The sequence below is a fragment of the Durio zibethinus genome, chromosome 17 (genome assembly GCF_047325235.1).
Source record: "Durio zibethinus cultivar Kanyao isolate XHJ-2024 chromosome 17, ASM4732523v1, whole genome shotgun sequence".
Taxonomy (NCBI): domain Eukaryota; kingdom Viridiplantae; phylum Streptophyta; class Magnoliopsida; order Malvales; family Malvaceae; genus Durio; species Durio zibethinus.
Window position 1 is genome coordinate 22,315,206 of NC_143178.1, and position 22,532 is coordinate 22,337,737.

The window sequence follows — 22,532 nt, forward strand, 5'->3', positions numbered from 1 at the left end:
GAAAAGAACGAAAAGTTCCAAACACCTCATTTTTATTTTTTAACATATAAAGCCATGTCATACGTGTGCAATCAGCTATAAAGGATACAAGCCATCTAACTCCTGAAGAAATTAAAATGGATGCCGAACCCCAAACATCTGAATGAATTAATGTAAATTGTGTCTTACATCTTTTCAAACTTATTGGATAAGATATACAATCACTGTTGGCTAAAATACAAGTCTCACATTTAAAAGCAGATTCATGTAGATTAAAGAACAAACTTAGAAACAAATGCTTCAAGTATGAAAGAGACGGATGTCCTAGTTGACGATGCCATAACCAAATTTGTCATTCTTAGTCATCAGTTCGACCCACAGCATTTGTCCAGCCATGATTGAAATCGTCCATGTAGTATAGTCCTTCTATTTTAGTACCACAACTAAGGGTGTAAATAATACATTAGTACTTGCAAGCTATTTGAATTTAATTCGAATAATACTCGAATTCAGCTCAAGTATTATTGAGTTAAGCTTGAGCTCGAGTTCGAGTAGCTCGACTTATCGATTGAATTACATTCGAACATTTTTTATATTTGGTTCAAATAGTTCGTGAACTTAATCAAGCTTTTATATTTTAATACATTTTAGTTATTTTAATTAATAAAATATATCAAACTCAAGTTTGAGTTCAAGCATAAATAATTAAGCTTTTGTTAAATGTAAAAATCAAGTTTATTTTTACATATTAATAAAATCTAATCGAACGAGCTCAAGTAATTCGATTTCTATCTCGAGTCAAGTTCAAATTAAAAAATTAAAACTCGATCGAATTTGAACCAAATTTCGAGTCAAGCTCAAGTTTAAGTTCAAGTTTGAATTCCATCTTAATATTATAACGGCTTGAACTCAATTAATTACACCTCTAACCACGACTAACGATTTACTTGTTAAGAATATCCTGAAATTGATAGAAACTCGGATACATTAGGACACAACAATTTAAATCTTCAGTAACTTAGCCTATAGATAGTAACTTATTCGAAAGGGATGGGACCAATAGAGTATTTGGTAGAGTAAAAGAAGATGAAAGTGCCACTTTTCCAACCTCTGTAACTGGGTATGCCACTTTGTTAGCATTAGCAACACATGTCCATTTTGGTTGAGTAGTTTTAACAAAGTCTTGTGGACTGAATGTCATGTGATAAGTTACCCCTAAATCATTAGTCCAATCATAATTACCTGAGTCATTTAAAGCTACAAATTTGTTTGCAACAGCAGCAGAGATGTCCCCTTGTGAAGAAAAGTTCCCTTCCGGTACAATGGATAGTTAAGATTCAGTGTTCATGAATGTAGCTTGGCCATTATTTTCTCTTACACCAACTTCACGTTTCTTCTTTGCCTTGAGTTCATGCCACCACTCTGGATATCCATGTAGTTTAAAACATGTGTCTTTGGTGTGTTTCATATTTCCATAATGTGTGCAACCTCCTCATTCTCTTCGTGACTTTGATTTTGTTGGTGTATTAGACTTTCCATTATGATGAGAGCTAGTGTTGTGATTTTTGTCCACCTTTCAACAGCATAACTACATTGGATGTGGTATCTCTATCTCCTTTTGTTAACTTCTCTGTTTGTCATAGATCTTCTCTGTGGACAAGTGCATAAGCCTACTCTACTATCGGAAATGGTTGAATTTGAAGTACTTCTCCTCGAATTTTGTCAAGTCAATCATCCAGTCCATCCAGGAAAGTATAAACTTTATCTGCCTATATAATAGAGTTATGCTTTTGTATGTCAGTTTCACATTTAATCGGATTTGGGCGACGAAAATCAATTTCCCTCCAAAGGCCTTGAAGATTGTTATAGTATGTTTCGATAGATCCTCCGCCTTGTTTGAGCCTCATCACCTTTTTTTTTTTTAAATCACAAACTTATGAGGTGTCAGTGCCATCAAAATATGCCGTAGCAACTGCGTCCCACACAGCTTTAGCCATTGGAAATCTGATATAGTTACCGATCAATTTTGGATCAATGAAATTGATGATCAACCAGCTTTTCACCACTACATTTTCAGCTTTCCATTTCCTGAAAGTGGAATCATTCTCTTGAGGTTATGAAAGATCCTTATTTATATATCCGAGTTTGTCTTTGTCGGAGATGTACATCTCGACAACCTGGGACCAAATGCCGTAATTGGTATCGTCAGTTTAATACCAATCGTTGCTCCACCAAGTTCATGACCCAATGGAGTTGGTGTTTGATTCAACATCTATGATATTTTAAAGGTCAAGTCCGCAAGGATTGAGTTCTCTTCTTGAGAACTTTTTATCAAAGAAGAAGGTTCTTCCATTGCTCTTAATGGTTTCACAGAGTCCTAGAATCTACGCTCTGATGCCATGTAGAAAAGATATCACTCTTCAATATATTTGATATACAAATGAAACCTTATATACAATTTACAGAAAAGTTATTCTAAAAAACTATAACAATTACACAAATCTAACCTAAAATAATGGTAAATCAAATATTAAATATATAATTTAAATTTCCCTATAATCTCTCCTCTATTTATGGCTCATGCTAACAGCTAATGAACTGGCAGCTGAGATACTAATGACGTGGCTACTGATGTATAACAAATGTAAACAATCTATTTGATTTACAACAGAAGATCAATTTGAGTTAATATCATTGACTTCGTCACCTTTGTTTCTATCAGCAGCTTTGCTTTGATTAACTGCAATGCATTCCTGCATTAAGTTTAAACTCTCTATGTAGCCTGATTCTGTTAAAAAGTGATAATTAGGCCCCTTCGTTCATATAATTAGGCCAAGTTGTTGAAAGAAAGAGAGATAGAAGAAGAAAACAAGGTGATACTACATGGGTTGTGAGGTAGCCATTTCTCTAAGTTAGTGGAATTGGTCCTCTGGCTTAGAGGAGTACCCTTTGAGTAAGTGGAAGAAGGGTTGAAGAACAAAAGCCCACAGATCATCCGGTAAAACCCTGTATACAAGAAGGTTCCTCTTCTTGCTAATAATGGAAAGCCAATTGCTGAATCTCTCATCATCCTGGAATATATTGAAGAAACCTGGAAGAATAAACCTCAACTGCTTCCTAAGGATCCATAGACTATACTTCACCCACTACTGAAGTATATTGAACACATAATATAAGATAATACTAATATGATGCTATAAAAAAGAAGCTAATACAAGGAATTTTGCAAATATTCTTGAATGCAGTTATTTCAGATAATGATTAAAACTGATGGACAAGCACAAGGTAAAGCCATCAAGGAAGGGTTAGAGAAATTAGAGGTGCTAGAAGAGGGAATGAGAGAGTTCTTTTCCCGACGAAAATCCCTCCATTGATAGTCAGAATCTGGGACTCCTTGACCATGTACAAGTGTACTAAAAATCTTGGTTTCATTAATAAATTTCGTTAAGAAGCTAAAAGTGGAGTTTTTTGCATTGATTTTGACAAGAGGGGCAGTTTCCTAAGAACATACATCAACTTTCATTTTTCCAGGCTAATTTTAGCCAGAAACATTGAGTTTCAATTCTGACAAAAAAAATTATCTACTCCTCTAATGGAGACACAGGGAGTTGGTTATTCTATTGACATATTCAGAGACAAGAAAAGGCCTCAGTTGACTACCAAGCGAAAGTTACAGGAAGAAGTGGAAACGTGCTTGTACAAAGTCCCCTGATTTCACTTTGACTTCAAGTTCTGAAATAATGGCTAATGCTAATGGTTTTAAGATAACTGCTATAGGGCTATAAAAATCCATGGCTTCGTGCGAACCAACACATTGGACCGGTCAATAGCCTTGGGCTTGAAGTCAGAAAAAATAACATAAAGAAAGTGGACATTCTAGCTAGATGCCTAAATCCCAAGTCGAAGTTCATATTTATTAAAGGATCCTCCACAAATACAATTATACAAAACCCAAGCAATAGCAACAAAAAAGAAAGAGCGGAGACACAGACATGGAGGAAGAAAAGGAAGTGAAATTGCATGGGATGTGGTCTAGTACATATGTTAAGGGAGTGGAAGTGGCCTTGAGAGCTAAGGGAATTCCCTATGAGTTTATAGAAGAAGACTTGAACAACAAGAGCCAACTGCTCCTCCGATGTAATCCAGTTCACAAGAAGGTCCCAGTACTTGTCCACAATGGAAACCCTATAGCTGAGTCCTCTGTCATCCTGGAATATATTGATGAAACCCGGAAAGTTGCTCCTCGGCTCCTCCCTGACGATCCCTATCAGAGAGCTCAAGTTCGATTCTGGGCAAGTTTTATCCAGCAGCAGGTAAAAAGAATGATGTTTCAACTTTTATACCACCTGATAATATATCAATATGCTACTTTTTTGCCCTGTGGTCAAACTGTCGGTGACGTGAGATTGGCACCAATGTTTTTTATGCATGCAGCTCTTTGAGGCCATTGGTCGGATTATCACAAACGATGGCGAAGCACAACAGAAACATTCCAACGAATTGCTTCAACAAATGGATGTATTTGAAGAAAAGATGAAAGAATTTTTCCCTGAGAGCACTCGAGGAATCCAAAACGAGAACATAGGGCTCCTGGACATCTTAGGTAGTGCAACATTTAGTCCCTACAAAGCTCTAGAGGAAATTGCTGGTGTGAAGATTTTAGATCCGGAAAGGCATCCGTTTATATACTCATAGATGACAAATTTGAACCAGGTGCCTGTAATGGAAGAGCTAGTCCCTCCTCATGAGACACTTTTGGCACTTCTTCAATTTGTTAGAAAAAATGCCCTCAAATCTTCCACTTAGCACGCCTCTAGCCATGTTCTTGTTTAAAGCTTTGCTTACACCAGGAATAAAGCCTGTTGGCATGTTCTATATTACCACAGCCACCGTGGTCCATATTACTGTATATTGTTAATCGACAGTCGATCCTGTTTCGGGAAACTCTACTGCGTTTTGCAATTGTGCTTAATGCTTATGAATTAACAGCTCAATATATTATCTTTACTTGTTTTTTTCAACCAAAAGAAAGACATAGGGATAGACTCATTAGATTCAATAAAATTATAAATATTGACATGAATCATTATATTTTTATCATTTACTTATATAACTAAATATATTTAAAAAATAAAATTTCAATTAAACTCGTAAACTTCTCGAATTATATATTAAACTACTCAAACTAAACTCGACTCACTAAGTAACTCAAGCTCGACCCAACAACGAACAAACCGAGATTGAGCCAGCTCACAAGTTACTTAAACTCGTTTATACTGCTGAACCTAAACTCTAGAAAATTAGGAAACAGAAACCCATCCTCCAAGGATTTAGTCAATTACCAGCAATCAGAGAAATTATTAATTTTTATGACATGCAAATCACTTATCTTGGTTGAGGTTGAATGTATGACACGAGTTGGAGCGGATCCCAGAGACTAGAGGCTAAAGATTCCAACCAAAACTAAATGCTCATTAATGTATAAAGAAATACCTCATACTAATAATGTGCACAATTCATCATCTCTTCAAAGTCAAAATTTAATTGAAACAAAGTAAAATTGAAAGTAAAGCTTTTGTCATCTCATCTAGCTCTTTGATGTTTGCTTTTCCTTGGCCTTCTGAATCTTCAAAACCTTCTTCACAATCTTCTGCTCTTCAACCAAAAAGGCCCGAATGATCCTATATAAACATTGAAATTCCCAAGAGTTATTCATCGGCACAAAAGAAAAGAACAGTGTCAAGCAATTCATATTTGAGGAGTTTCAGTCATTGTATTAATAAGAAAAAAAATTACTTCCCTGTTAATGGGTTATCAAAATTAATAAATTTGACAAAAATATGTCAGCACACCTTTCCCTGACTGCAACACTAGATAACACACCACCATAAGCACGGTTCACAGTCCTCCTATTCCGAGGTAGCCTAGACCTCTTGTATTCAGCAGGTCTCAAGTGAGGAATCTGTAGAGAGAGCAATATTGGATACAACAGGAAGATTTATTACTGCATGAAATAGTCAGCCAACTAGCATAATCAGCACATATTATGTGCAATAATAATTAAGTTAAACGGAGACCAAAATGACTTGGGCTCTCTGAAAATAATAAAACATTAAGGTTTTGCTTGGTAAAGATGATGGAAAAAGATAAAAATGGAAAACTTGTTAATCTGTTAAAATTCATAATTACTTTCCTACATCGTAACGTAACCATTAGATTAACAAGTTTTCTATCTTTATTCATACCAAGCAAAACCTAAGTTTGGCTTGTCCCCAAGAAAGAAGACAGCAAGAAAGCAAAGGCGAAGGCGAACATTAAAACTAAACAACAGAAGTTAAATTCAAAAATAAAGTCCCATTGTGGGGAAACACACTAAATTTAAAGGGGCAAAGTGCCAACCAAAAAACAAAATAGGAGCAGTAATGCAGTATATCCTTCCAGTATGAAAGTAACTTGGAACCAAAAAACCTTCAGTTCACAAATAAGACCGCGGAACAGTATTGAGTTAGGACAATCTATATAACTGAAACAAACTACAAAGAGCTGACCCAACTGTTCCCGCACTAAATTTAACTAACTTAATGTTAGAAAAATGCCTACTTTTAATGCAAATAACAGCAGATCAGCATAGTATAATATCAACATTCTAAGCTCATTCCTTCAAAATCTACAAACCCCATCTACTCAAACCTCATTATATGTCTGAAAGCATCCTTGATAAAATGGTAGAGCTCATAAGCTTCAAATTAATTGGTTATTTTGAAAGAAAATGAAAATATTTAGTAAATAAAATAAAATACCCCTTGGATTCTTTTGCCAGTAACAGGACATTTGGGTCCGCTAGATCTCTTCTTAGTCGTCTGGTAGACAAGTTTCCCACCTTCAAATTTCAACCAATACCCAGAAAAATATGTAAAGTGCTTTTTTTATATAAAAAAGAAATGCATATATCGCCATATAAATCAAATATTGAAGTAGTATCTATTTACCAGGAGTTTTAACGATCCGGTGCTGGTTGGACTTGGTGGCGTAGCTATGGCGCGTCCGGTATGTCAGCCGTTGAACCATCTTGTTTTCCCCTGTTATATGATTCTCTCTCTCAGGATGGAGGCGGAGACTGGAAGGGTTGTTTGTTTGCAGTGAAGATGGCAAGCTAAAGCTTTTGGAATGACTAGGATGCCCTAAATCTGACGGCTCTTCTACATTTTTTTTAAAACGGTTGGGATTTGGTCTCCTTTACTACTTTATTTATTTTTGCGATTATGCATTATAAATGCCCTCAAACTTCGCTTAAATATACATTTAGCCTATCGAACTTTTTATTATTATGATTAATCAACCGATCAAATAAAATTAAGGAAATGCAAATAGGGTAAGGGTGAAAAAAATTAAAAAAATCCAAAATTAATTTAAAATTATAATATTTGGATTGGTTTTTTAGTTTATTTCGAATTAAATTTAGATATTAAATATATATATTTAGTTTAAATCAAATATTAAATTGAGAAATAAACTTGTTAATTTAAAATACGATACGATGACGTAATATAAATAAGATATAAAAATAAGATATAAAAGTAAACAATTTAAAATTATAACAATAATTATATATGAATTTAACAAAATAAAAAATTATATTGTATATTTTTACATCGATATGAATTGTAATAATAATTTTTATATAAAATATGATACGAATATATAAATTTTAATATTTTACAAAATATAAATACACGAATTGTTAGGTCTATCAAAAAGTAAAAAAATTGAATCAAACTAAATTATATATTTTTATTTGTTTTTATATAATTTTTATAAAATAAAATTATTATTTTACATCAAATCTATTTAAATATATTAAAAATTAAATTAAAATAATATATTAAAAATTTTTACATTTAAGAAGTCAATGAATTAAATTAATAAAATTCAATTTGAATAAGATTAATTTCAAAAGGATTGATTTATATTTCGATCTTATTTTAAAAATTCATAATATTTTACATTATTTAAAAAATTAAATCAAATTTGATCCGATTTAAATTGTTATCATCCATAAACATAAGGCAAGCAACGATGAAAGATCACCTCTAAATATAGGGTGAATCAAAAAAGGTAATTACAAGGAATTAAAATATTGAGATGGCAACGTGCTGCTTAAAAATACAGAGAATGTAATATTACAATGTTTAGTAAACTAACATTTTACAAGAAATGTAGTGAAAATTTTCAAAATTATCCTTATACATAAAACAAATTTGATGCATATATTTAATCTTTATATTTAAAGACTAATTAACAAAACAATTATATATAATATTTAATCTTTATAATTAAATGCTAATTATATAATAAACTTTGTGACTTTCTTTCCTCCCAATATTACATATATGAAAAACATAAATTCTTGGGCAGCTAGGTTAATTATCAAGGAATAACAACATCAATTTTGCAAAAAAAAATAAAAAAAAATCAAATTTAATCGTTACAATGGGTAAATACGGATGTACCAATTTGGCTTAACATAAATCCCAAATGTTGTATGAATAAAATGAAAGATGTACATATTTCTTATAATCTGAAGTTTATTGTTCCTTATATTTATGCTCAAAATATGAAGGTTGCCAAAGTTGCCACTACGGAGATAATGTAGAATCAATTTCCTATCACTATTTACAGGTTGAAGATTCCACCATTAGTATCATTTAATTATTACATATATACTATGTTTTTTTTTTTGTTTGAAGTAGTTATTTTAGGCTTTGATTAAATCGAAATCGAACCGAATCGAATCTCATAAAAGAAACAAACTCCTTTAAATTTATTTTTTTCATTCATAAGATTCGAAACCAATATTTTACTTAAGAAAAACTGAATTCCTTATCACTTAAACCAATAGACTTTAGTAAACTATGTTTCTTACTCAAAGTTGGACATTGATGATACTGATCAACAATACTCGACAGCATCTGATGCATTCTAATATCTTCATTCACAAAATATGACACATCATTCCCTTATCTTTTCATACTTTCTAGCAGGGTGTCCAAAAATAGCTTGATAGATCAACATATTTATGAACTTGAATGAAGGAATGAATGAATCTAATGATATACTTGTCTACAAGAAATTAAAGTGTTTTTCCACATAACTTTACTAGCATAATTATATAACAACTTCATAGTTTATTATCAACATTTATGGGGAAACTCGACAAACTTATGAATGCAAAAAAATAATATCCTGATTATCTTAGTTTCTATCCTAAACTACATTATTGATCACGTTAACCAAAGATAGAATTCTCTTAGCCATTATCTTAAACGTAGAAGTATAAAAGGAATAATAGAACAAAGAAAGCCCAAAAGCTATGAGCTCAAGAAGAATCAACCTAGATGATAAGAATCCATGCCAATGACGAGGTCTAGTTTTCCAGATCAAAAAATGCATAAAAGAAATTTCTTGTTGTTGGTAAATCAAATCAATTTAAATTTGAATATTTTATATTTGGATTCAACAAATTCTTATTATTAACTTTTTTTTAATCAAATTACAAAATTAGATTGAATAGAATTCCATTTGAGAGATTGAATGAGATTTTCATATTTGATAAGCTTTATCAATCAAGTCATATATATATATATATATATATGGAAACTTATTATATATATTATTAGTATAATTTTTTAACTTCACAAGTATAATTCTCAAAGTGACACATGTCTTTTAAATATATTTAAAGAATTAAAATAAAAATTAATTTAAAGAAGTAAGACATGTGTTATTATATTAATTTTATTTGTGAAGTTAAAAATTTTCACTACCAATGTATAACTCTTTATTAAACAAAACTGCAAATGAGTTATTTTGTGGCATTTATCTAGTATTGTAAAATAATTATTTTATCTTTTAATCCAAATAAAAATAACCTAAAAAATAAATAACAAAAAATTTAAAATATATTAAAATTTTCCAAAGGGATTATATTTTGTCATTGTCCAACATTATAAAATGATCATTTTCTCTTTAATCAAAATGTAATAACCTAAAATATAAATAATAAAAAATTAAAAAAATATATTTTTCAACATTATAAAATGATCATTCTATCTTTAATCAAAATAAAATAACTTAAATTAATCCTTTAATATTTTAAATCTCCAACTTCAATGTTTACTAGCGAAGAAGATTTAGTAGCACATGGAAAGTAAAAATTCGAATCTCACCATCCCATCTTTAATCTGGTGGAAAAAAAAATATATAAAGATTAAAAAAATTAAATCTACAAATTTTTTTGTAAATAAAAATACATACCTAATTTAACAATTTAAAAAAACTTTTACAAAAAATATTTTAAAATAATTTTACAACAAAGTGCATGCTGAATACTAATTAATAACCATTAATTAGCACGTTCTCTTAATTGAAAGCACTCGTATCTTTTGAATTCTAAAAATTTTTCCAACTTAGACAAATAAGAAGCAAGAACAAGTCATTTATGGACTTACAATTTGTATTATCATGTCATATTTTATATTAGACATGATTTTAGATATAATATGAATAATTTTAATATTAATTTGACACGAATATATAAATAATTTAAATACGAAAATGATACATTTATTATACATATTACAAACGATACGATATAATTAATATATTTAAAATTAATTTATATCAAACTAATAAGACAAGACATAACGCGATTAACATAATTATATACAAATAAATAATTAAACATGATTAATTACTTAAATAATATGATACGACATGATATGATAGATATGATTATATATAAATTACATAATTAAATACGATTAATCTATTTATTTAAATAAAAAATATCATTTAAATAATATTTAAATAAAAAATAATTTAAAAATTAAAAATTTATTTAAATATTAAAATAATATAACAAATATAATTATTAATTTATTTTTTAAATAAATTAAAATAATTTGTAAAATTTTTTATATTATGAAAAGTACCATACGTAAAAGTCATCCCTATGACATGTCAATATGCTACAAGACAACCTTTTCAATTAGAAAATACCGACGCTACGCATATTTAATAAATTTAATAATCATATAATCATATTCGAAAAATATATAAAATAATACAAGCTAAAATTTAAAAAAATAAAAATATTTTTTATATTTAATATATCTATATTAATTATAATAAATAATTCTTAAATAAATAATTAAAAAATCTAAATTAACTACAGCTGTTCTGTCCTTTCACTCTTTAAAGTTTAAAATAATAATAATAAAGGAAACAAATTTAAGCCTCGTGTGAACAGAATAATTTCTCTCAGATGTCTATAACCAATCATATCACATCAGCGGGTCAGCACGTCACACTCTCTCCACTAGATTAAACATTTAAATTGCATTGAATCATATGTCGGCTCAATGGGACCTACCTTTTCTTAATCAAAATTGATTTTATTTTGATATTTTCCTACTTTCTCTTCCGTTCGACACGTGTCCCTTACTTTCCTAATACGAAACAAAACCTAACAGTGCTATAAAATTAAATTAATAAAATATTTTAGGACTTGACATTTGGCACCTAAAATTGAAACCAAGAAAAGTGGGCCCTTACCCACTTTCCCCATTGTGGCCTCAATCATTACCTAACACGGCCCAATCATGGGGCAACTGCCCTTTCTTTTTGGGCAAGTGTCTGGTTTTTTTAGTGCTTACTAAAAAAGTTTAAGGTGTTTTTTTTAAAATTTTATTAACAAAATTAAGAAGTTATTGCATGTTTTATTTTTTAAGTTTTTATTACATCATAAGAGATATGTATATTTTTAAAATTTTAACAATTATTTAAAATTTAATTATCAATAGATATGATAATTTCTTTAAAAATATATTTTGGGAGAGATAAAACAATTTTAAACCTGTAAAATTTTAAATTCCAAATTTAATAATATTGAATTTGAATAACCAAATGAGAAGGACGAGACCTTATATTATAAAATGATTGAAACTTTTATAAAAATATATATTATGTTTTTTTTAATTTTGTATATATTATAATTTAGGAAAAGAGCTTTTCAACTTATAATTTTTTTAAATTACAATCTTAATTAAATATTAAATTCATATAATTAGAAGTGTAAATGGATCAAATGTGAATGAATGGACATATGTTCATCGTTTGTTTGTTTATTTTTAGAGATATTTGGGCTCGATTTATATTTGGTAAGAAAATTATTTTATTCGTTTGAATTTAGTTCATTTAAATGGTAAGATATTTACGTTCGATCTGTGTTTAATTCAATTAAATTAAAGGAACTCATTCATAAATATTAAACAAACATATTCATGAATATATATAAATGAATATATTCATGAACAATTAATAAAGTATAACCAAATAAAATTAAACAAACAAATAAATCTTAAATCAATATAAATAAACCCAAACAAATAAAAATAAAACTTAAAATAAGATTGAGATAAAAAAATAAAATTATATTTTATTATTATTATTACTAAATAATAAATGAATAATAAACGAATGAGTTTGAAATGAATTTGAAACTAGTTTGTTTGTAAATATAAATGAATCAAAAAAACTTTTGTTTGTATTTGATTTATTTAATAAACAAATGTAAAAATATTGTTTAAAATCATTTGTTAAGTTTAATAAACAAATAAAAATTGAACATGTTCACAAATGGTTAATCAAAATTTTTTGTTCGTTCACACCTTTACAAATAATTAATTGAATAATCAACTATTATATTATAATCAAGTTATGATAACTGAATAATTAACAAATAAATTAAAAAATAATTAAATAACCAAATACACATAGTAAAACTTGAATTTAAAATTTCCAAATTTTAAAACTTTGCCCTTACTATTAAACCAAAAATCTCATTAGCATTTTTTTTCGTTAATGGATGAAAAGATATTTATCTTAAGAAGTACGGTGATGGCCACTTTTTTTTTTTTAGTTACATCAAAAGAACAAAGTTCTAATATAAATAAGAGAGAGAAAAAAGATCTAATTTAAAATTATGTACTTGATATTTTCTCAAACCCCTTTAACCACTAACCGCTGGACCGCCTCTTTATTATTTGTTATTTCTCTCGACACATTTGAAAGGACAACGTGGATATATTTGGATCCATTTGCTCTGAGGGCTTCGTAATAATTGGTGGAGACTTGTAAATAATTTTACTATCTTAATTGGGTGCAGAATGTTGAAAAGAATTTGATGACAAAACATGTATCTTCTTTATTTTTTAGGAATATTATGCCAGTACGAAAAAAAAAAAGAGAAAGAGAGAGATCTTAATTTGAATTTTTCATGTTAAAATTTTACATTACGAGAAATAAAATTTATAAGATGAGAAAGTGAGAAAGAAAAATTTTGCTTATTTTTTATTAATTTTTCATCCTTAATATACCAAATGATAAGAAGAAAAAATCATTGTCATTTTCTTTCAAGCTTTAATTTCCTTCTTTTTTTTTTTTTTTTTTTTATCTTTCTTTGTGAGAGCTGGCACCACCGATGGAAACAAATTGCAAGTAGGGTTCTACATTAATTTTCAATGGTGATTCATGAATTTGATCTTAGAAATGCCTTTTTAATTAATTAATTAAAATATAAGATGGTATAAAGATGAGAATGGCAAAAGCTTGGCCATAGAAGCAAGAAATTAATATTCATAATGCGTGGCATTTATGTGAGAGATGTGACCTTAAAGGCATAATTATAATAAGCCATCTAGTGCTAGTAAGGAGTAACATGGGATTCCATGCCTTGTGAAGTTGAGCTCATAATATAATATATTATATGCATACACCTTCTTGCCATTTTTTTGCTTCTATTACTTGTTATTTGTTGTCTATTATATGTATGTAAATTTCAAAGGACACCTATCAAATATTAAAATTTTTATTATTTTTAAAAAATGACATTCAACAAATTTCAAAATTAAATCCTAGCATATATAATTTTTTTTTTATTTTTAGATTATGACTTTTTTTATAAAAAAAAATTAAAGGATACCTAGCAAATAAGAAATAAATAGTTATGTCCTTAAATGTGTATCTTAATGGACCTTCTCTAATTTTTTTTTCCTTTATCTTTATTTTTTCGTGTCAAATATTTTAAATTAAAAATAATACAATTTAGATTGATTTTTAAGAAAAATTATAAAACATGTACATTGAGTAAAATGGATTTGTTTTTTTTTTTAATTGACCAAGAATATTTAGGAAAAAAAGGAATAAGGAAGAATAATATATTATTGATTAAAAGGAAAAGTAAATCAAAGTATGAATATATTCTATTATACTTATTTGTTTTATCATGTTTTATTTTAACTTCTTTATGTTTTCTTCCTTTTAGATATTTTTGTTGACAAAATATAATTTAAAATCACACCGTGAAAAATATGAATAGTCAATTTTTATGAAAAATTTGAATATTTTAAAAATGTAAGAAAATGACATATAGTTTGAACTTTGAACTTTTCATTGCTTTTTTTTTTTAATTGTAAATTTCTCTTTGTTTCTTTTTTTTTTTATTTTTTAAAAATTTAAACTTGAATAAAATGAGGAGTGTTACAATTCAAATCTAGAATAACTAAGATAAACATAAGTATTGTTTTTAAGATAAGATAAACACAACTATAGCGAATCATATATTATATATAATATTATATTATAACATACATACGAACTTGATAAAATTTACTTACGTGAATACTTAGATAAATGGTTTTTCTTTTTAACAAAAAAAGTCCTTAAAATTTCTCTTTTTATAATGACATTGAAGATATTTTTTAATTTTAAGATATTTATAAAAAATATATTTAAAAATTATTTAATTATCCAAAATTTTAAATTTAAGTGGAAGACCAATTCAATTATATTTAAGATACTAGCAACAATATCTAATTTTAATATATTATTTTTTAAAAATGCATTTCTAGATAATCTAAATATATATCTTTTTCAATTTAAATTTTCAAATATAGTATTATATTATCTTTTAAAATAGGTTTCCTAATAATATAAATATATATTTTTAAATCTAAAAATCTGAAATGTAGTGATATTATAAATTGGATTTATTAATAATTAAAATATATGTCATTTTAAACTTGAAATTTTAATATATTATTTTTATTTTTAGAGATTTCATAATAATTCTTTATTATTTGATTATTTTTAAATTTATAAAGACCAAATATCACATACATTAAAAGATCATAATTTATTTATTTAGTGATACTCTCAATGTTAATTCTATTTCTATGTTTTTTTAACTTTTATGCTTCCAAAGAAATAGTTTTTTTAACTTATGAGATGCATTAAATTTTTTATTATATTTTTATAACTTTTTGATATATGATATGCATAATTTTTTGTTATATCCTTTTATAATATGTGTATCCACATGTTAAAAAATTAAAATCAAAGCTTTTTTTTGCTTTTGAAATTCTTATGAAAACTTTGAATATTTTATTTATTCAATAGTGTATACATGAATTTTATAGAAATTTTTTGACAATTTATGAATGTTGGAGTCGAAAAAAAAAGATCGGTTACAATAATAACTCCTCTTAACTATTTTGACAATTGAAGGTAATAAATATTAATTTAATTGGTGTATTTAATAATACCATTTATATATAACTATTTTGGATTTTTTATTTTTCTTCAAATATTATTATATATTTTGGATTTTTTTAATTAAAAAATTTAATTTTGTTATGTTTTAGTATCTTAATTATATTATTAGTAGTTTACATATATATTGAACATTTAACTGATTAAATAATATTAATTTACACATTTAAACACATTTAAATAAGTATAAATAATTCTTGCATTACACGAGTAATAAGCTAGTATAGTAATCTAATATTCAACCTGTAATCTATATTATTTTTATAATTAAAAAAAATAATGTATATTTCTTTTCCACGATGCAAATTCCCTATTCAAATGCAAAATTCATTGCCTTTTAAAAAAAATTTTATGCGTAAGTCTCCTTTCTAAAATGCAAATGTCCCTTTTAAAAAGGAAAAATGCATGCAAATGCTAGAAATATTTTACTTGTTTTCTAAAATTCTTTTCTTTTCAATTTCACTTGTTTCCCACTTCATATTAACTTACTTCTTCAACTTCTTCCCAAAAAGATTTTTCTTTTCATTTCCTTAAAAATTTTTTAATTTTCCTTTCATTATCATTCTTAATCATTCATCTTTATCTCCATTTTTAGATCTAACTTGCAACATGCATATGTTCAGTTCAAGCTTGACCTATTCATTAAGAAGACTAATCACCATATTTTTCTGAAACTCGAATGCATTTTGATGAAATTCAAACAATTAAAGAAAATATTCTTTTATCATGTTTTCTTACCTTAGAGCAAAAAATATATATGTCAATTTGAATTTCTTTGCATTTTTATTCTTTTTCTTTTTTCACCCCTTAAGAAAATTTTTTTTCTTTTTTTTTTTTTCCAAAAATAATGTTTATTTTCCAATAGGGGACATTTTATTTCTTGAGTCAAAATTTATTTTAAAATTCTCATAAAATAATTTTTTTATCAAAGGAAAAATACCTAACTAGTCACTCAAAATTTTTAAAATGACCACCAAAATTGCCCTACATAATATGACTTTCAAGGCTCTTGAAGATTAGTGATCATTACTTGAAATGTTGATGTTTAGCTCTTTTTGACACAATTCAATGTGGGAAAAAGGTTAATTCTTTTGGTTCACATATGAAACAAACACATATCCCTTGAATATTAAGCATTTCATGCAAAGGTTCATTTTAAAACATAATCAATTCTTATGCTCTTTAAATTTTCTAGCATGGTATTTTGATACATGTCAAGATTAATTTTTATTCATGAACTTGGAAAAAGAATTTTGGGTTTTGAATCTTCAATATCTAAGAGATGTTGAATCTTCAATCAGTATCAATCTTCCAACGTCTTTCATGTTTTTGGGATATTTTCACAATGATCTCTTTTTTTGGTAGCATTTGAAATTGTTATCTTTACTATAGGCTGCACTTTTAGGCTTTCATCTAGAACTTTATTTTTTGATTAGTTACTCTTTTTTCCTTAATTGTTTCATCATGCACTCAAGAATTTCAAATTCATCTAAAATGACTAATAACTTTCAAAGGATAATCTTAGTAAAGAAAAGAGGCAAAAGGCATATTGTTTATGATGATTTTTCAATGAATGAACTCTTTAGTTTAGTTCAAGTTTCCATGCTTGATCAAAATGAATTTTTCGAGGTATGTAATATAGGCCAACATTCGAGGTTCTGAAAAATGGATAAACAGACTCAAAATATGTGTTTAAGGGTGATCAAACTAAGTATCATTTTATATTACATGAAGAAATCTCTTTGAAATATTTGTCATTCATATCTTCGATCTTACTATCCCAACATCTTATTTCTCCATCTTTTTTCTTTTATTTTATTTTTTTACCCTTTTTTTCACCTTTTGCTCTACTTTTTTCATTTGTACTTTTAATGGGATGAGTTCACAATTTTTGGAATTGACATTTACCTCTTAGCATAAGGCATTCTTTATTTATCCTTAAGCCATGACTGTATGATCTTGTAATAAATCCTTCTTTGTATTTGCCTTTCAATGTGGAGAGTAACCTTTGGTCAAAGTTCATTTAAAAAGAAGTTATTAAACTCAAAGGGGTACCATGTGAATAATTCATTAAGAATGATGAAAAATGGTCATTTGTAATTTCAAACATGGTTATTTGTGTTGAAGAGCAATTTATTGGAATGAATGGTTTTGATTTTTTTTTTTGTCTTTTTTATTTTTGGACTTTTTTTTGGTTTTCTAAAATTTTATTGTTATTTTTGGTCATTTTGATTTTTTTTTGAATTTTTCATTTTGGAATCATGCTAATATCCCAAATGTATAATGTAACCATCAATCTTTTTTTTTTTTTTTTTTGCATGTTTCATTGATGCACTATCATGATAAGCAAAGAAAGATTAATGTGATAACCGAAATCATGTTGGAAAGGTTTATTTTAGTCCCAGGTTATGCATATCATTTCTACAAGATGAGGTTGAAAAAAGTTATAGCACAAATTAGGTTATCGTAAAGGTGATTAGTTACTATACTTAGTTATTATACCTCTAAACATGAAACAAGGATGACTTTGGGAGAAAATTTGAGATATTTTAGGTAAATTGAAGAATGGGTAATTTTGGCAAATTTGAAACTCTAGCATTATGCTAACATATATCGAATTACCAAAAATTAGATTTTTTAAAGAGTGTCATTTTAGCTTGACCTTCAAGGGATTAAAAAAAAACTTTTTTTTTTGCTTTGTAGGCTGATTAGTTCAGTATTTATCAACAAAAGTCATCTCCTCTCAAGGTTTTTAAACTTTGCACTGCCCCTCGAACATTATGAATTTTTAAGTGTTTAAAGAAAATGTATTTTCTAGGGTAAGTTTGTTCTTAATAATAATCACCAACTCTTTTAAAACACTTTTTTTCTTTTTCTTAAAAAAGGTTTTTTCTCTATTCTTTCTCTTTTTCTTTTTCATTTTGTTGAAAAAAATTCATCTTTTTTATTTTTTTCCCTTTTAAAAAATCTTAAGAATCCTAAAATTTAAAATGGATTATAAAAAAAAAAATTCACAACTTAATGAGATGAAGTAATGCACCATGATTTAAACTTAAAATCCATTCACTTCATGCAAATATTCAACAAAAGTTTACATTTTCAAGAGTGCTATCAAAATGTAAAAGCTTGAACAAAAAAATTACCCCCTAGTTGGCACACTGCCCTTTAAAACATCAATCTTTAGCTCTACCAACCTTCATTACCATGACTACCAAGTTCTTTGAATTTTGTATGATTTACGTTAATTAAATATTGACTTTTATCCTTGAATGTAGTATGACTTTCAGTGATATGCCCTAGAGGTTCCACATGGTATGTCTAAGTCTCATTCAGATCTAAATCCTTTGAAATTGTTCCTTGAATGATTCTTAAAGGGGTTGGTACTGCCATATATTTCTCTATCAATAGTTCAGACAAATTTTGGAAATGGACTATTTTGTTTTCGTGCTTTTTCTCTAGTTTTTTTTAGAATCGATCTTTCTTGAATCAATCATGCCTTACACTTTGCTCTGAAACTCTTATCTTGAATAGAGTGCCATATAATTTTCCCATGAAACTTACAAAAACAAGTTGAACCATTCTCAAATCCTATATCAAATACTACCCACATCGATGCTAAACATCTTCAATGCTTCTTTTGACCCAACACACCCTTTCATTTATCATCACATTCACATTTTTTCTAACATGATTAGGCAAAGAATTTCTTGAGGTACAAAGATTTTTTTTCATTTCAAACTTTATCAACCCAACCTTGATGAGATCTCTAACCATATAAATTAATTCAATTCTTTATCGAGTGATCCCTATTACCATCATGATAATCACATCGAGTATTGGCATCATATCATTTTGGGTAAGAAGGTTTAAAGGGTTCCAAATGTATAAGTTTTAGAGGGTGATTTTGGATAAGCTGTGGTAGTAATTCAGTGTAAGATATGAGAATTGGGTCAACATGATTTCTATTTTTGTCATTTCGTCACTTTCTTAAGTTATGATTAAAAGCACTAGGCTAGTTGATGGGTTAGGGCGTAGCCATGGATATAGATGTAAAATCGATGTTAAGTACTTGTGGTCAAAAATTTGTTAGGTATGTAAATTATGGAACCAAGTTATAGGGACGATGATTCAGATTTAAGCTAATTAGTAATGATTGTGTAACATTTGGAGGTTTTGTCTGGGATGCTTGAGAAGGAATTTGGCAGTTGGGCATATGAGGTAGAAGCTTAAGTTTGAGACTATTTGCAAGGACTGTGTGAGGCCAAATGACTCCAATTACGATAAGCCTTTGAGTTTTATCATTTTTGAGGTTAACTCATCCATCATTTCCTGGACTTTATTCAAGCTTTTATCATTGCTCGAGCTATTAGATGCATTAGTATGAACATGATAAATGTTGGTCCCATCGAAGATCAATTGATCTAGAGTCCATGGTTTATTGAGACTTGGTTGAGTCAAAAGTGATAAATACTTTAGGGGAAGATCGAATTTAGCATCATAACTATCCTCAACAATTTTTCACAAGCTTGTCGAGTGGTTGTTTCACCTCCCAAATGTCAAGTCCCAATTCCTATTGATTGTGTTCTAAAATGTTAATTCCTACCTATAATTAATCCCCATGTTTTCAACCTTTGAATATAAATCAATGTAAACATCTTTCTTATTATGAAATCTGGCCAAAAATCAACATTTTTGCACTTTATTTATTGAAAGAAACAAAATTGTACCTAACTTGCATGATGGTGAAACATGTTTATGGATGTATAAATGCAATGATGATTGATTAATGAAATGTATTGAACTAATGTGAAATCACAAATATGCTTGAAAAATTGAAATTTTTATGTACAAGGCTTAAATGACAAGAATCATAATTAATGCGAGATGCAATAAGCAGAGAAAATAACCTTAAAACCTTTTTTTTTCTTTTTCTCCTTTTTGATTTTCTCACCATATTATTTTATCACAATCTTTATCAAACAACTCTCAAAATCCTTTTTTTTTTTGTTTCACTTTTTTTTTCCACATCCAAACATTTTTTTTTAGTTCTTTATTGACTTTTTCTTTTTTTTTTTTTAATCTTTTCAAACTCAAAAGAATTTTTATATTCTATCCTATATGCCAAAAATGACTGACAAAAAAAATACTTTTTCTTTTTTTTTTGTAAAAAAGAAAAAAAATCAAATATGATTCTTTTTGAAAATAAGCTAAAAAAATCTCTTTTATCATTTTTCCTTTTATCTTGTTATTTTGGAAGAAAGAAAAAAATAATATTTTTGCTCTTTGAAGACAAAAACAAGCTTAATTTGTTTTAAAAAAAAAGATAAAATAAAATAAAATTTCTTTTTGTTCTTTTATTGAAATGTAATTTAAAAAAAAAACTATTTGGAAATACAACATTTTTCTAAAAAACTTTAAAAATACAAGATCTAAAAAATTACACAATAAATTAAATTTACTAACGCCACATAAGATATTTTCACTTGAAACAAAAAAATATATATATATATATAGTTTGCTTTTTCCAAAAAAATCTGTCATATTTCTTCAATTTTGTTTTAGCCATAATGAGTACACAAACATGGTTATTTCATTATCAATCTAAGAGAAAAAATGTATTAAAAAAAGAAAATAATGCTTTCACATGCCCTAATTTCGGGTAATTTCTACATAAAGGATGAGTGAGGCTCTACCTAAGGTTAGCTCCTTATGGTTTATTATATGCTTGATTTGGATTGACACACGTCTAGAGGTTCCCTAAATTGTTCTTTGTCATCATTGGTGGATTAGTAAGGCACTATAATCCTTATCAATCATAAAATAAGAATAGAAATGGTTCAATTTGAATGAAAGTAATTTTTTTATCATTATGGAGTTTATCACTTCATGAGAGCATGTGTATTTTACTTCCTTTTATAAGAGATAAAGCCTTGGCCTAGAGCTCATGCATAAAATGTAATGTATCATTGTGTATGTATGTAAGGGAAGATAACACCACAATCTCTATCTTAAAAGCTTTCATAATTTATTAAGAATAATATATATAAACATAAAATAATAAATGAATAAATAACATAATTAAAATGAAATGCATGTGATTTTTCTTTTTATTACTATTATTAAAGAACAAAATCAAAATTAAGGATAACATATAATTAATTTTGACTTGACTCTAAAAAAAATAGAGTCTTTAATAAAGTCACCAAGTTATCGTAACAGTTTTGGAGACCACTAGATGAATTTAAAAAACAAAAGTCACCAATAATTTTTTTACTAAGTTTAATTGGCTACATGTTAAAATTTATCTTTTTAATAAAATCTTAAAATTAATTAAAATTTATTAAAAATATAATTTTTAAATCTATAAAAAACATTTTAAGTTTGGGAGAATGGTTATACATGGGTGTAGATACTCCATTTTATCGAGGAATTTTTTCAAAATTAAGAATAGGTTTCAACCGTAAATTGGGCCTAGTTGAAAAAAATTCATTTTTAACTTAATTTTTTTATTTAATTTTCAGTTTTTTCTATAAAAAAGAAGAAGTTTTAATGAAATCCGGTGAAGATGACATTAAGAGATTTTTGGGATCTAATTCCAGAATCAATTCACATTAAAATGATATTCAGATATTTTTGGGATTTAATTAATATTATGATGAAATCAAACAAAATTATAGATTCAAGGAGAATTGATTAAGCATGAATTTTGGGATAAATCTATGATCAAAGCAAAAAAGGAGTGGGGGAAGTGTGTTTTTTTACCATGTAAAGATTAAGCCAGCATAAGATATAAGTAGCAAAAGGATAAAACAGCAAAAAAAAAAACCTACAGTAAAAAATAAAACTTGATAGCAGTAAGTAGAAAAAGGAAAACTGGGCTGGTG

General features: G+C 27.5%; 1 protein-coding gene and 1 pseudogene across 2 annotated transcripts; one reads left to right on the top strand and one right to left on the bottom strand.

The window, feature by feature from the left end:
- The first annotated feature begins 3,292 nt into the window (after positions 1-3,292).
- Positions 3,293-4,986, top strand: LOC111283628 (glutathione S-transferase U10-like; annotated as a pseudogene). Its single transcript, XR_016329321.1, has 2 exons — positions 3,293-4,292; positions 4,414-4,986. The product of XR_016329321.1 is annotated as a glutathione S-transferase U10-like (transcript).
- Positions 4,987-5,430: 444 nt separating this feature from the next.
- Positions 5,431-7,204, bottom strand: LOC111283620 (large ribosomal subunit protein eL34-like). Its single transcript, XM_022872188.2, has 4 exons — positions 6,969-7,204; positions 6,780-6,859; positions 5,832-5,941; positions 5,431-5,660 (listed from the first exon to the last, which is right to left on the bottom strand). The coding sequence occupies exons 1-4, from the start codon at positions 7,045-7,047 to the stop codon at positions 5,567-5,569; spliced, it is 363 nt and encodes a 120-aa protein (XP_022727923.2). The 5' UTR covers positions 7,048-7,204; the 3' UTR covers positions 5,431-5,566.
- Between the last annotated feature and the right edge of the window lie 15,328 nt (positions 7,205-22,532).